Raw genomic sequence first — 12,427 nt, 5'->3', positions numbered from 1 at the left:
ACTTGAAAATGCATACACTGAACTCGCATTGAAAAATTGTCAGATAATTGGTACACATGACAAAATTTTAAAAAGATTCAGATATGCTAGATTATGATCATGAACCTCATGAACATTTCATATCTTCTAGATTCAACCTGTCAAGAAAACTTATGACAATATAAAAAAACAGATTTGATTATCATAATCATGAAAACAAGTCTTTCAGTTGGGACAAAAAGCAAAATACTTCCAAGAACACCACAAAGCACAAATAGTTGAGAACAAGTGTTTCGGGTATAAGAAAAGCTAAGAATTTTGATGAAAATTATGACATGAACCAACTTAGTATCCACCCTTGAGATCATTAACCACGTCGTAAGGAATGGGAGTGACAGTCTCCAGTGTAGCACCTTCTACCATGAAACCTGGCTTGGGACCCTCCGGCCGTCTCTTGGTGCTGATTTTCTCGCCGCGGGCCTTTGCCTCTGCCTTCAGCTCATCATTCTTTTTCTTCCTCAAGCGGAACTCCTCAGTGCATCTTGAAGGTATTACATGCTCCACTCTGACATGGATCCTCTTCCTTATGATCCTATTTCCTACCTGAATGCAGTAGCCGATAGTAAATATTAGACATTTAATCGCTTTTAGGTTAGCTTAAACATTACATTTCCTCATACAACAATACATGCTTGCCCTCAAGAAACATGCCAATTATTTGCACTTTAAGCATATTCAAATGCACCAGTTTTCTAACAAATGCTTAAGAACCTGACTGTCAATTACTAGCCAACGAAGAATAGCACAAGGTCAGTGATCTTTCATGAGCGATTTCAAATGTATCACTGTATAAACTTTTAACAAAATACAATAAAAGGATAAAATTCGACACCATTAGGGACGGAATGAACGAAATGACACCAACTTGAAGTTCAAGCATTATCCATTAATGTGTAGTAGCTATATCATGCCTCTTGTCTAGTGTGTATGATTGATGACTCACACATGAATATCCACCAGCTACATGTCCCGAAGATAATAAGATAACCAATAATGCAATCATATGATTTAAACTTTAATAACAGCACAAGTACTATTGGCCACACAACATCCACGATACACCCCAAGCTTTCCTTGCAAATATAGGGCTGTAAACAGCCAGGATCAGACCAGGACCAACTTGAGCTCGGCTTGAAATTGAATATCTCAAACTCAAATTAGCTTAACATAATCTAACTGAGGTCAGCTCGATTTTAATTTTAAAAGCTCAAGTTTGGCTCAATTTAACTCGAAATTAAAATTAATTATATTTATTTCTGAGAATTCAAATTAAGAGTAGATTTAATTAGCTGATAAAAACTCATTTATAGCGTATTGTTGTTTCAAAGATAAACAAACAATACAAAATCTCTAAAGTTTTCAATATATACAAAATTATAATATATTTATACATTTCATGCTATCGATAGAGTTCAGGTCAGCTTGAGTACTGCTTGAAATTAATTTGAGCTCAAAAACCAAAGCCAAGCTCAATTTGAAAGCCCAAAATTTTTAGCCAAGCTCAAGTTGCTCCCAAACACTAATGATAATGAGCATTCCATAAGAATGGCAAACTCATATTGATCCCAAATAAAAATCTCATTACATTTCACAACATTTACTGTAAATTCTATAAACTTGCAAGTTTGCATCAAGATTTCAACTTTCTAACAAACAATCACTATCACAAAGGAATTACCCATAAATCAAGACACTACGTCACAATAAACTACAAATCATACGCAGAGAAGTCAATGAAAATAGTAAAGTGACAAGAGACAACCTCAATTCATTTTTCCAACATTGGATCAAGTTCTCAACTTTATCATTATCATAAAGAAATTAACCATAAAAGCAGGCCAATAAAACCAAAAAAACCAAGATCCAAAACATCATAACCATAAGATCATCGAATGGCGAGGAGATGAATACCTGCTTGTTAACCTCGACGCCAATGGCGCGCTTGGTGACATTCCAGACCTTGCCAGTGCGGCCATGGTAGAACTTATGCGGCATTCCCTTGTGGACCGCGCCGTTCACCTTGATGTCGACATAGTCGCCGATCTTGTAAGTGCGGAGGTAGGTTGTCAAGGGGATGTACCCCTTCTTCCTGAACGGCCTCGCGAAGAGATCCCGCGTCCTCGATCGAACCCCGTGTCCCGCCGGCATCGTTCCCGCCGCTCGCCGCCGCTTCGAGAGAGAAGAAGAGCAGAGAAATGGAGGCTAAGAAGCAAAACCCTAGTTTTCTTCTGCGTTTTATAGAAGATTGGAAAGTGACTGAAAAGACTATAATACCCCTAATGGGTCTCATTTGGGCCTTGAATTGAATGGGCCGTAGGAAATGGGCTTCCTTTTAAATGAAGCCTTCCGTGTGAAAAAATAATTATGAAGTTTTTTTTTTGGCATTTTAAAGAATAATTTTTTTACATTATAAAAATAAAATATATTCATGTTTAACCAAAAAATTAAATCGTTTTTATAAAAATAATATGCCAAAAAAAATCAATTTTTATACAAAAGTTTTTATTTAAAAAACATCCATAGTGTATGTTGAATATATATATATATATATATAGCCATTAATTGTTTTAATCCTTAAAATATAAATAGTAATGAATAATTTATGGTTTAAAGAACCGCAAATTTATAGACCATAGCTTTAACAGTAAAAATATGTATATATATAAGAATTTGTCAACCACAAACTTTATCATAATGTTTGAAGTTGGAAAAAGATAAAGATAGAGAGAGACAAGCACAATTATGGATATAAAATAATGCTATAAATAGTGTTAAAACCATGTATTTTTTTATAGTCGATGAATAGTTGGGGTGTATTAGTTTTTTTAACCGCATAGGTGTGGGGGGACTAGTAAAAATCAATTTGAATGGCTAAAATTGTCTAAATTACGGTTATAATAATAATATGAAATTTTACGGTGCATCTCACTTTATATTATTCATAACAAATGTATATATTCACTGTTGCAGATATTATTTAAAATAATGAATGATTTGCAAGCGTTGAATTGAAATCCAACAATTAAAAGATAAACATAGAATTGGATTTTTACAGAAGTTCATACACGACGCTTTCTCTATATATATATACACACTTAACATCATCTGCGGAGGCTCATAAACTTGTAGATATCTATAGCGAGCCGGGGCATTAGAGGGTGATGTGAGGGACTCACATGTTAAAAATCATTCTTAATTTTTTTTAATAAACAAAGGTTTACATATAATTATAAATTTAACAGGGGTGTAATTGTGAAATTCCGTGGTTTAACAACGTTGTATATATATATATATATATATGAAGGCAAGATCCTCGTCCTCGCGCGCGAGCTTGAGAGCTTGAGCTTCTCCGGAGATCCATGGCGGCGGGCTCTCCGGACGAGCAAGTCCTCTCCTTGCTATCCAAATCCTCTCACTTGCGCCATCTAAAGCAAATCCATGGCTACCTCATCGCTGTTGGCCACGCCCACACCCAGTTCTTTGCCTTCAAGCTCGTCCGCTTCGCTGCCATTGCCCTCTCCGACCTCGCCTATGCGCGCCTCATCTTTGATTCACTTCCATCGCCCAATGTCTACCTCTACACCGGCATGATCACTGCCTACTCCTCCTGCCCTGATCCCTCTTCGGCCCTTCACCTCTTCCGGCTCATGCTCTCCCGCCCCCGTCCCCGCCCTAATCATTTCGTCTATCCCCACGTCTTAAAATCGTGTTTCTACTCGTCTCATCTCGATTTCATGAAATCAGTCCATTCGCACATTTTGAAGTCCGGTTTCCAGGATCATGGCGTTGTGCAGACATCGCTTCTTGATGGGTACGCGAGATTTTCCGATGTAGGTACTGCACGGCAGTTGTTTGATTCATTGCGTGAGAGAAATGTGGTATCTTGGACGGCTATGGTGTCCGGGTACCTGCGGGTTGGGATGGTTGGGAATGCAGTTGCGTTGTTTGAGGAAATGCCTGCGAGAGATGTGCCTTCATGGAATGCGGTGATTGCTGGCTGCACTCAGAACGGGCTTTTCTCTGAAGCTGTTGGTATTTTTCGGAAAATGTTAGCTTCCTTTGTGGTGCCAAATCAGACGACTGTGGCTTGTGTGCTCTCAGCTTGTGGACAACTGAGTATGCTCCGGTTTGGGAAGTGGGTGCATGGATATATAACCAAGAATGATATTGAGCAGTGTCCGTATGTTTCAAATTCTCTTATTGATATGTATGGGAAATGTGGGAGCTTGAGAGAAGCAAGGTGGATTTTTAGTACATTGTCTGAGAAGAACTTGACAACTTGGAATTCAATGATCAATTGTCTTGCCCTCCACGGGCATAGCGAGAGTGCTATTGCAATGTTCAAAGAGATGGAATGCGAGGGATGTGAGCCGGATGAAGTCACATTTGTTGGGCTTTTGAATGCTTGTACACATGGTGGGTTGGTTGATGAAGGTCTTGACTATTTTGAGTCAATGAGCAGGGATTTCCGGATTGAGCCCCAGATTGAGCACTATGGATGCGTGATAGACCTTCTTGTCCGTGCCGGGAGATTTGAAGATGCGATGGGGATAGTGAGGGATATGAGAATAGAACCTGATGAGGTTGTGTGGGGGTCTTTGCTTAATGGTTGTAGGATTTATGGGGATGCAAAGTTAGCTGAATTGGCAGTCAGAAAACTTTTGGAGTTGGATCCCGAAAATGCTGACTATGGTGTTATGTTGGCAAACTTATATAGCGAGAATGGAAAGTGGGAGGAGGTAAGGAAGGTGAGAAAGCTGTTGAAAGAGGGTGGAGGGAAGAAATTACCTGGGTGCAGCTGGATTGAGATAGATAGTGAGGTGCACCAGTTCTATTCTGGTGATAAATTCCACCCTAGATTTAAAGATATTTATATGGTTTTAGAGGGATTATTTGGATTGGTGGAACTGTGAGAAGATGTTCAACTAATGGCTGGACATGAGTGTTGCAATGTTCAAACTTGAGAGGCTTGGGCATTTAGGTGAATACGATCTGGTTATGCGTTAACTTATCGATAATTGTGTAAGTGTTCATTCCCTTGCATTGCATCGATCATGATTTTGATAAATAGCAGCCATTAATATCTTGGCCTTTGAAATTATGTCATTTATGGAAGTGGTGAAAATGAAACAAAATATTCTCTCTCACTGTAATATAGAAGAAAACAAACTGTGACTAAGCACAACCCAATGGTTTAATTATAAGGAAGCTCCAACTTTCTTTTTTCAGGGTTGTTGCCATGAGCTCCAGAAATCATTAGATTCATATATATGGTACACTTGTTGCTAATCAACCAGAATACATTAATATTTTGGTTTCTAATTCCTGGTGTCCTGCACCACATTAATGTACTTACTCTCCATGAGTTCATTCTGGTTACTGCTTTTAGTTGAAGAAAATTTGTGGTCAATATGATCTTCTATTATTTTTTGGTTAGTTACTCTCTCTGATATGAAGCATGATATGATGCTTAACACAGCCAACTAATTATATTTTAAGGCTTATGTTGTTTACCATCTTATCAGAAGTTCGAGGTTGACATTATCATATTTAGGGTTTCCAGTTGCTTTTCTCTGACAGTGTGACTTAAACTCTTTTACTTGATTGACTGCAGAACTGTGGGTGAAGCGACAGATGATTGTCTATCTTATTGACAGAAATACTGAGACAGTTAGTTTGATACAGGGAATTACTTGCTTCGAGGAGCATGATTTCTGGTAATTACTGGAGATCCAGGAGTTTATGTGTCAAAGTCATTAGTTGATAACAGGGATATTAATTATCATCTAAAATAGTCTTTGCAGTTAACATGGCTGGTGTTTTCGACTTCCATTTAAAGCATTGCCAATGTACTTCCCTTTTAGCCAAAGCCTTTCTATGCAAATGTTGGGAGGCCATGCTGAATTGATGATGGGAAGTAAGCCAACTCCATTGAAGGTTTCAGCAATATGATTGTTTGAGTTCTTGATGTTACTTGTGAAGATGTCCATGATTCTGTAAGAGAATATTTTCTTGCGATTTTGTCTTCATTGATGTTGTAACACTTTTTACGTATGAAATCCCAATGTTGATTTCCACTTCATGATTCTGCAAGAGAATAGATTCCTTCTCCAAAGCATAGACCTTGTACCTGCCACCAACCATATAGCGTTTGACTTGTTCCCTTGTGCTCTTTCTAAATCTTCAAAAGTTTAACTGTTTCAATTATCTTCTTCATTATCTATCTGCAGTGTTCTTGTGCAATTACTGCTGTTTAAGTGTGGTTATTTAAAAGTAATTAATTGCTGATGCTGTGCTTGCAATTGTATTGTGACACAAAAATCTTTTGTTAAAGGTTGGTAATCGAAACCTTCATTTTCTCGTTTTTTGTAATTCTAATTCAAGCTTATGCTGCTTCGGAATAAATCTGTGCACAGATTTTTCGGCTAGATAACCACTTGGAGGATAAATCATGGAAATTGAAATCTCATGTAGAATTAGAGAGTGACCAGATGAAAGCAAGCAAGCTGGACTGACATGAATTCTGATTTTCTTGAAGATCAGGTATGCAAACAGCAGTCTATTATTTGATTTCTTTGTACAAGCCATGGGAATTATCGGGACTTTCTCTCAGACAAAGAAAGCAATATCTTTGAGGAACACCAATCAGAATCTTGGATCAGTTTATCTTTTCAATCAGATATGATGAACAAGGAGAAAATCTAGGTAAATATTTTGGAATAAGACTTGCATGAAGTGACAAGTGATCCTCATATTTTGTTTTCCATCTACTTCCCATCAAGATTAGAAGTTTCTGTAAGACTTCCCTTGTGGTTTATATTCAAAGCATCTGGTCTTTGTGATTTACATTGCAATTTACAGCCACTTGTTGAGACTCCACTAACCTTTTTTCCTGTTTCTCTAATCCATGCTCAAAACTTTTGAAACTGATATATATTTACAAAATAAAGAGACATTTAGAATTTTAGATCACCTTTGTATAAGATTGCTGTTTTTCCCTTCCTAGATTTTCCATTTAGAGTACTCAGGTACCTTTCTTTCTCCAACTCTGAAAAAACAAACTTTTACAAGACATAAGAGAAAAACATAATGTTTTGGAAGTTCAAGTTCATTGGTTGATCATCCAAAGCAGAAGACTCTTATGGCCACTGACATGCGTCCGAATATGCGTGTAAACCGCAAGTGCACGGGTGCCGAAGTAATAATTACCCCGGTGAGTGGGTAGTCGAATCCACAGGGAACAGGGCTACTAGTACTAACTTCTTCTCTGCTTTCTAACCTAATGATAAATGGAAAGGTGTGGTGATCTAATGTGCGAAGAAATGAATACCGGAGACAAATATGCAAGGGTAAAATGGATGGAGATCTCAATCAGTAAAAGTGGGGTATTCGGGCAATGCTCCCCCTAGGATTCAGGTATTAGGTACCGAATAAGCAAAGTGTTTCTATGATGAGTAAGTTAAGTCATGGAAATCCAAATATAATCGGATCCGGCCTCCCGATCACCGATACTAGTCCCCTACGAGGTCCCGGTGGAGAAATCGCTCAATCTCACGCCTCACACCAAATATGGTTGCATAGAGCTTAAGGAACGGAGATAGAATACACTCAATCGGAAGGGAGAGGGGACACTCCACTATCTCATGACTCACCCTCTCAACCCTCTTTAATCTTAAAGTTCTAACTCTAATGGAGACCTGTCTCACATCAAAGTAACAAATCATGCAAATCCAATCAACCACAAGGATTAATTAAACAAGCAAGCAATGAAAATACAAGATTAAAACTTAATCAAACTCGGATTAAATAGAAACACTAAGCAAATCCACAAAAGATGAGAATCCTAGGGTTCACAAGCCCAAATACCCTCTAGGGTTTTAGCTCTCCATGGAGCAACATACAAAACACACCATCAATGAATGAAAGTACATTAAAACCATAGAAATAAACCCCCTTATATATGAACTGATGGCCTTGATGGAGAGCTTCGACGTCTTGAAGGACCCACTCCAAAGCTAGGTTCACCGGTGGTTTCCTTGATGCTATGACGGAGGAGGAATCAATCAAAGTTGGTGACGAAGCGCCTCCAAAGCCGCAAAGACCAAACCCTAGCCGTCTCACCCCTCAAGAGCCGCACAAAATTAAGATGAGAAAGAATAGGGCAAAACGGCTATTTATAGGCCTTAGATCGCGCCTGTCACGTGCCCTCATGCGCCCGTGTGGATTTTCCATGCGGCCGCGTGGGCTGCAGAAATTTTCACGCGGGCGCGTGGAATTTCCACACGGGCGCGTGAACAGTAATTTTAATACAGTACTGCTACAGCAATTTTGCTGCGATATTTTCACAAAAACGCGGTCCAATCACTCTTCTCTTGAGGCCACATGTCCGGGCACACGTCCATGTGGTAGGCTATAAAACTTTTCTTCATTGATGTATCTTTGAGAGGTCTTGCAATCTTCACAAAGAGAAGAAACATGAAGATGTGGCTGCCTTTGTGCCCTTCCAACTAGTGAATTGACTTGAATCTTCTTGGAAGTTGGCACACATCTCCACGTTTATAAACTCCTCTCGTGTCTTGGTCCTTGAATTGAACAAGAACTCCCAACATTATGTCTTTATAGCCCATTTTTGCTTCTTTTTTACTCTTCAAGGCATTCACAACCTATATGCATAAAAGAACACCAAATACACAATATGAGACATAAACCATAGTAAAAATGATGCTCAATGCATGTAAAACATATATAAAAATATATCTATTCAAGCATTTATCAGCCACACAATGGACAAGGAGAAGTCTAAAGGCTACCTGTGAACTCAACACTGGATTTGAAAAAGTCTATGAAATTAGCAGAGGCTAGTGATCTTACAAGCTTTTTAATTCTAAATTCAGCATTGGAAATTGAAACTGAACTTGGTGACTTCAAGGCCAAAACTCCACACTAATCTCAGGTGCTGCAGTTATTTTAACGGCAGGCACTTTAATATCATCTCAGTGAACTAATAGTTTGAAATCTAAACTCAAGCTTGGCATATATCTGAATTTGTTTCTTCAGATTCTTGATGCATGATTTGAATATCATTAGTGTTTAAAACTGATGCTGTTGTATAAAAACTTGGAAATTAGCAGATGCTAATGACTTTGCGAGTGTTTTACTTTAATTTCTGCTTTCATTCAGGTTGATATAGAGACTGAAATCAGTGATTTTGAGGCCAAAAACTTCACAAAAAAATCAGGTACATCAGTTATTTTAATGGCAGTTAATTTAATATCTTCTTCTGATAGTTGAAAAGCTTATGATAATCATTTAAAACTATATTTAAGGTTTAATATATTCCTTGGAAGAACACATGACAGTCAAAAGTTTTTGACAAAGCCTATGTTAGTCAAACCTCGTAGTTCATTAGTATTAGCAAATTTTATGAATAGCCAATCTCTATACACCACCATGCATTTATTTACTCACATGCTTATAATATAAAAGCATCATCCAAAACCCTACTTTTTTATCAAATGAATGCACCATTAAGATTCCTTTCTAGATGTTGGGATTTATGTCAAACAAGTGATGTCTCATATCTAATCCTGACACTAACAACTAACAGTAACTTTTTTAATTATTTAAATCAAGTATTCTGAAAATGTTATTTTATCTAGATTCTCTTAATTATTTTATTACCATTATAGTCATGTGAGAATCTATTAAAATAATGGCCCTCACTTTAGTATGTTAACTGTGTCTTTATTCCATTATATCATACCTTAACCTTAAAGTTGAATTTTTGTATCTGTATCATTTCTGGATTCAAACTACAACAAATGCTGACGAAGATGATTTAGTTAATAAGATTAAAATTTTAAGGATGGGTGATAAATTAAGATCAATTCGGTGCTCTTTCAAAATATGAATTTTTGAAAATTTTGCAATTTTTTTTTAAAAATCTGATAGCCCTATTATTCTTATATATAATAATGATTTAGTTACTAATTTGAATTAAAATAGAATTATGACTTGAGTATACTTTGAATTTGACTAGGATTAGCTAATTTGAATTTTAGTAAGATTTCACACCATGAATGCCTGAACAAATTAACAAAGTTACTAATTACACAAGTTCGAGGTTCTTTTCCTAACAAATGATATTACAGCTCTTAACAGACATCAATGGGAGATGGTGTCATTGCGTTGCAAGCTTCTCCACGGAGAGTTGATGTAGCAATTGGCATTCCATCCATTTCAAGATCCTTCAGTTTGAGAAGAAGCATGGATTTATCTAAAGTTCATCGTTTGGCAAGGAGTAGAAGCTCAGGGACTTTTCGGAGGGATGGCTCTGTGGGTAGCTTGAGTATGAGAGTTCCTTCACAAGATGTGTGTGATTTGATTCGTGATTCATTCACTTTGTCAAGAGATTTGGTGGAGGAGGTGCTCAGAGATCTTGATGACTCTTGAGATTGCTTGCACAAGCAAGAGACAGTGGTGATAGAGTAGCTGATGATTTGGATGCTGAAAATGAGAGCTCGGAGTTGTTTTCTATGAATAACGGTGAGATTAATGGCAAATTAGCTCCTTCTTCACTTCCAACTGATGTTATATCACGTTCAAGTGCAAAGAAATGCATTGAATTAATAGTAGTTCATCTGTTAATCAAAAGAAAGATAAGCTTCCGGGGAGATTTGATCACATTTCTTATCTGGTTCACTTGGCAGTGTTTGGAATTCTGGGGGTATTCACAAGGTACTTACTGCAAAAACTTTTTGGTCCTAGCCTTCTGAAACTCACAGGAAATAATTCGGCACTATACCTTGATCTTCCGTCTAATATTCTAGGTTCCTTCCTCATGGGATGTTTTGATGTGATATTCAAGGCTGATATTCGCAATGTATCAGATTATTTGGTGATAGGATTAACTATTGGGTGTTCACCGTTGGCGGCATTATTCTAGGGATGGCCATTGTCAATGAAAGCATTCAATACGGCGTAGGGACAGCAGAGGCATTTCGCAGAAATTATTGAATTGGCATCACAAAAGCTCTCAAAAAACCGAACTAATAGTCGAAAACTTGAGAGTAAACACTCATGAACGTTGTATTCTTGTTCTTCTATCAATGATATTGATCTTCGGAGTGTTATCCAGCATAAGTTGTGTATTAGCAAAGAGAAAGCTAGATAGTGTCAGCGACAGAGCTGTTCTCTGGTTAAGCCTAAATGGCCGGGGAATTGGAAGAAGGAGAAACCTCAAGTGGCGCTTCCAATCGGAACATTAACTGCTAATATTCTTGCAGGTTGTATTATGGCAGCTCTCGCGACGATTAGTAAAGAGATGAACATAAAGATGTGTGGGATCATTGTGAGCTCAATTCAATTTGGATTTTTAGGTTGTTTGAGTACAGTGTCTAGTTTTGTTGCAGAAATTTTAGCAATGAGGCAGAGTGTACACATTCTGAGAGCTAATGTTTATATGTTGCTGACAATCATTCCTTCTTTTATTTTTTCTTTCTTAAGTTGAGCGGCCTAGCCGCTAAGAAAGGCAGGGATGTACATAAATCTCGACGGAGCAAGTGGGAGCGGGACCTACGCACACATGGGCGCTGGGACCATTCACATATAAACACTACTCACACTCCCAGAAATATACCCTCACCCAAGATTTGAACTCTCATCATTTGTGAAGGGTTCTATTGGGGATCTGACAATAGATGATCCAAACAGCATAGATGCTATTTAAGCCGAATTGATGAGCCAAATAGCATGGATGCTAAATTTTAGAATCTTTTTTTTTTGGAAAAAAAATTATTTTTTTATAATACGAATTGATGATCCAAACAGCATGGATGCTAAATATTAGAATTCTTTTTTTTTTTTGGAAAAAAAATTATTTTTTTATAATATAAATTTTTAATGTTTAAAATGTGTACAATATAGGTATAATACCCTAGTTGGTCCTTTTACTTTTCTCTCTTCTCTTTTAGTCCTTCTACTCAGAAATGCTCCCGACTAGTCCCTCTACTTTTGAAAATGTGATCACTTAGTTAAAAATGCTCCCAAACAGTCCCTTTACTTTTAAAAATAACTCAACTAGAAAGACTAATTGGGACATTTTTTAAAGTAGAGGGACTGATTGAGAGCATTTTTACCTATATGGGCACATTTATAAAAGTAAAAGGACTAATCGGGAGCATTTCTGAATAGAGGGACCAAAAGAAAAGAGAGAGAAAAGTACAGAAACTATTTTGGTGATTATACCTACAATATAAATTGATATACTCTTTGCCTGTTTGGTTGAACCATTACAATTTGAATTTTGTTTTATTCCTTCTCTCAAATTTTATACAACACTCAATTGTATATAAAATGTTAGACCAAACAATGGAGAAAGTATATCAAA

At 37.3% G+C, this 12,427-nt stretch overlaps 2 protein-coding genes and 1 pseudogene across 4 annotated transcripts; 2 read left to right on the top strand and 1 right to left on the bottom strand.

Moving 5' to 3' along the window:
- Window positions 1-161: 161 nt before the first annotated feature.
- LOC120275235 (60S ribosomal protein L21-1) lies at window positions 162-2,253 on the bottom strand. Its single transcript, XM_039281760.1, has 2 exons — window positions 1,951-2,253; window positions 162-582 (listed from the first exon to the last, which is right to left on the bottom strand). The coding sequence occupies exons 1-2, from the start codon at window positions 2,185-2,187 to the stop codon at window positions 325-327; spliced, it is 495 nt and encodes a 164-aa protein (XP_039137694.1). The 5' UTR covers window positions 2,188-2,253; the 3' UTR covers window positions 162-324.
- A 1,116-nt stretch (window positions 2,254-3,369) lies between these two features.
- Window positions 3,370-10,750, top strand: LOC120275227 (pentatricopeptide repeat-containing protein At1g33350-like). 3 transcript variants are annotated; one of them, XM_039281752.1, is made up of 7 exons: window positions 3,370-5,061; window positions 5,654-5,756; window positions 5,835-6,035; window positions 6,456-6,582; window positions 6,653-6,744; window positions 9,220-9,277; window positions 10,191-10,750. In XM_039281752.1, exon 1 carries the CDS (start codon window positions 3,399-3,401, stop codon window positions 4,950-4,952), a length of 1,554 nt encoding a protein of 517 aa, XP_039137686.1. In that variant the 5' UTR covers window positions 3,370-3,398; the 3' UTR covers window positions 4,953-5,061; window positions 5,654-5,756; window positions 5,835-6,035; window positions 6,456-6,582; window positions 6,653-6,744; window positions 9,220-9,277; window positions 10,191-10,750. The 3 variants fall into 3 exon arrangements, with proteins under 3 accessions (XP_039137686.1, XP_039137687.1, XP_039137685.1); XM_039281753.1 differs by lacking the exons at window positions 6,456-6,582; window positions 6,653-6,744; window positions 9,220-9,277; window positions 10,191-10,750 and having other exon boundaries at window positions 5,844-6,260; XM_039281751.1 differs by lacking the exons at window positions 6,456-6,582; window positions 6,653-6,744; window positions 9,220-9,277; window positions 10,191-10,750 and having other exon boundaries at window positions 5,835-6,260.
- Window positions 10,664-11,548, top strand: LOC120275551 (annotated as a pseudogene).
- Window positions 11,549-12,427: the final 879 nt, after the last annotated feature.

Source organism: Dioscorea cayenensis, chromosome 14 (genome assembly GCF_009730915.1).
Source record: "Dioscorea cayenensis subsp. rotundata cultivar TDr96_F1 chromosome 14, TDr96_F1_v2_PseudoChromosome.rev07_lg8_w22 25.fasta, whole genome shotgun sequence".
Taxonomy (NCBI): domain Eukaryota; kingdom Viridiplantae; phylum Streptophyta; class Magnoliopsida; order Dioscoreales; family Dioscoreaceae; genus Dioscorea; species Dioscorea cayenensis.
Note: the sequence above shows the minus strand (reverse complement) of the source record. Positions and strands in the feature narration are given on the sequence as shown.

Coding starts and splice junctions, on each gene's coding strand:
- LOC120275235 (XM_039281760.1), bottom strand. CDS start 2,187: ATGCCGGCGGGACACGGGGTTCGATCGAGGACGCGGGATCTCTTCGCG. Junction 583..1,950: donor GCGTCGAGGTTAACAAGCAG/GTATTCATCTCC, acceptor TACTGCATTCAG/GTAGGAAATAGGATCATAAG.
- LOC120275227 (XM_039281752.1), top strand. CDS start 3,399: ATGGCGGCGGGCTCTCCGGACGAGCAAGTCCTCTCCTTGCTATCCAAA.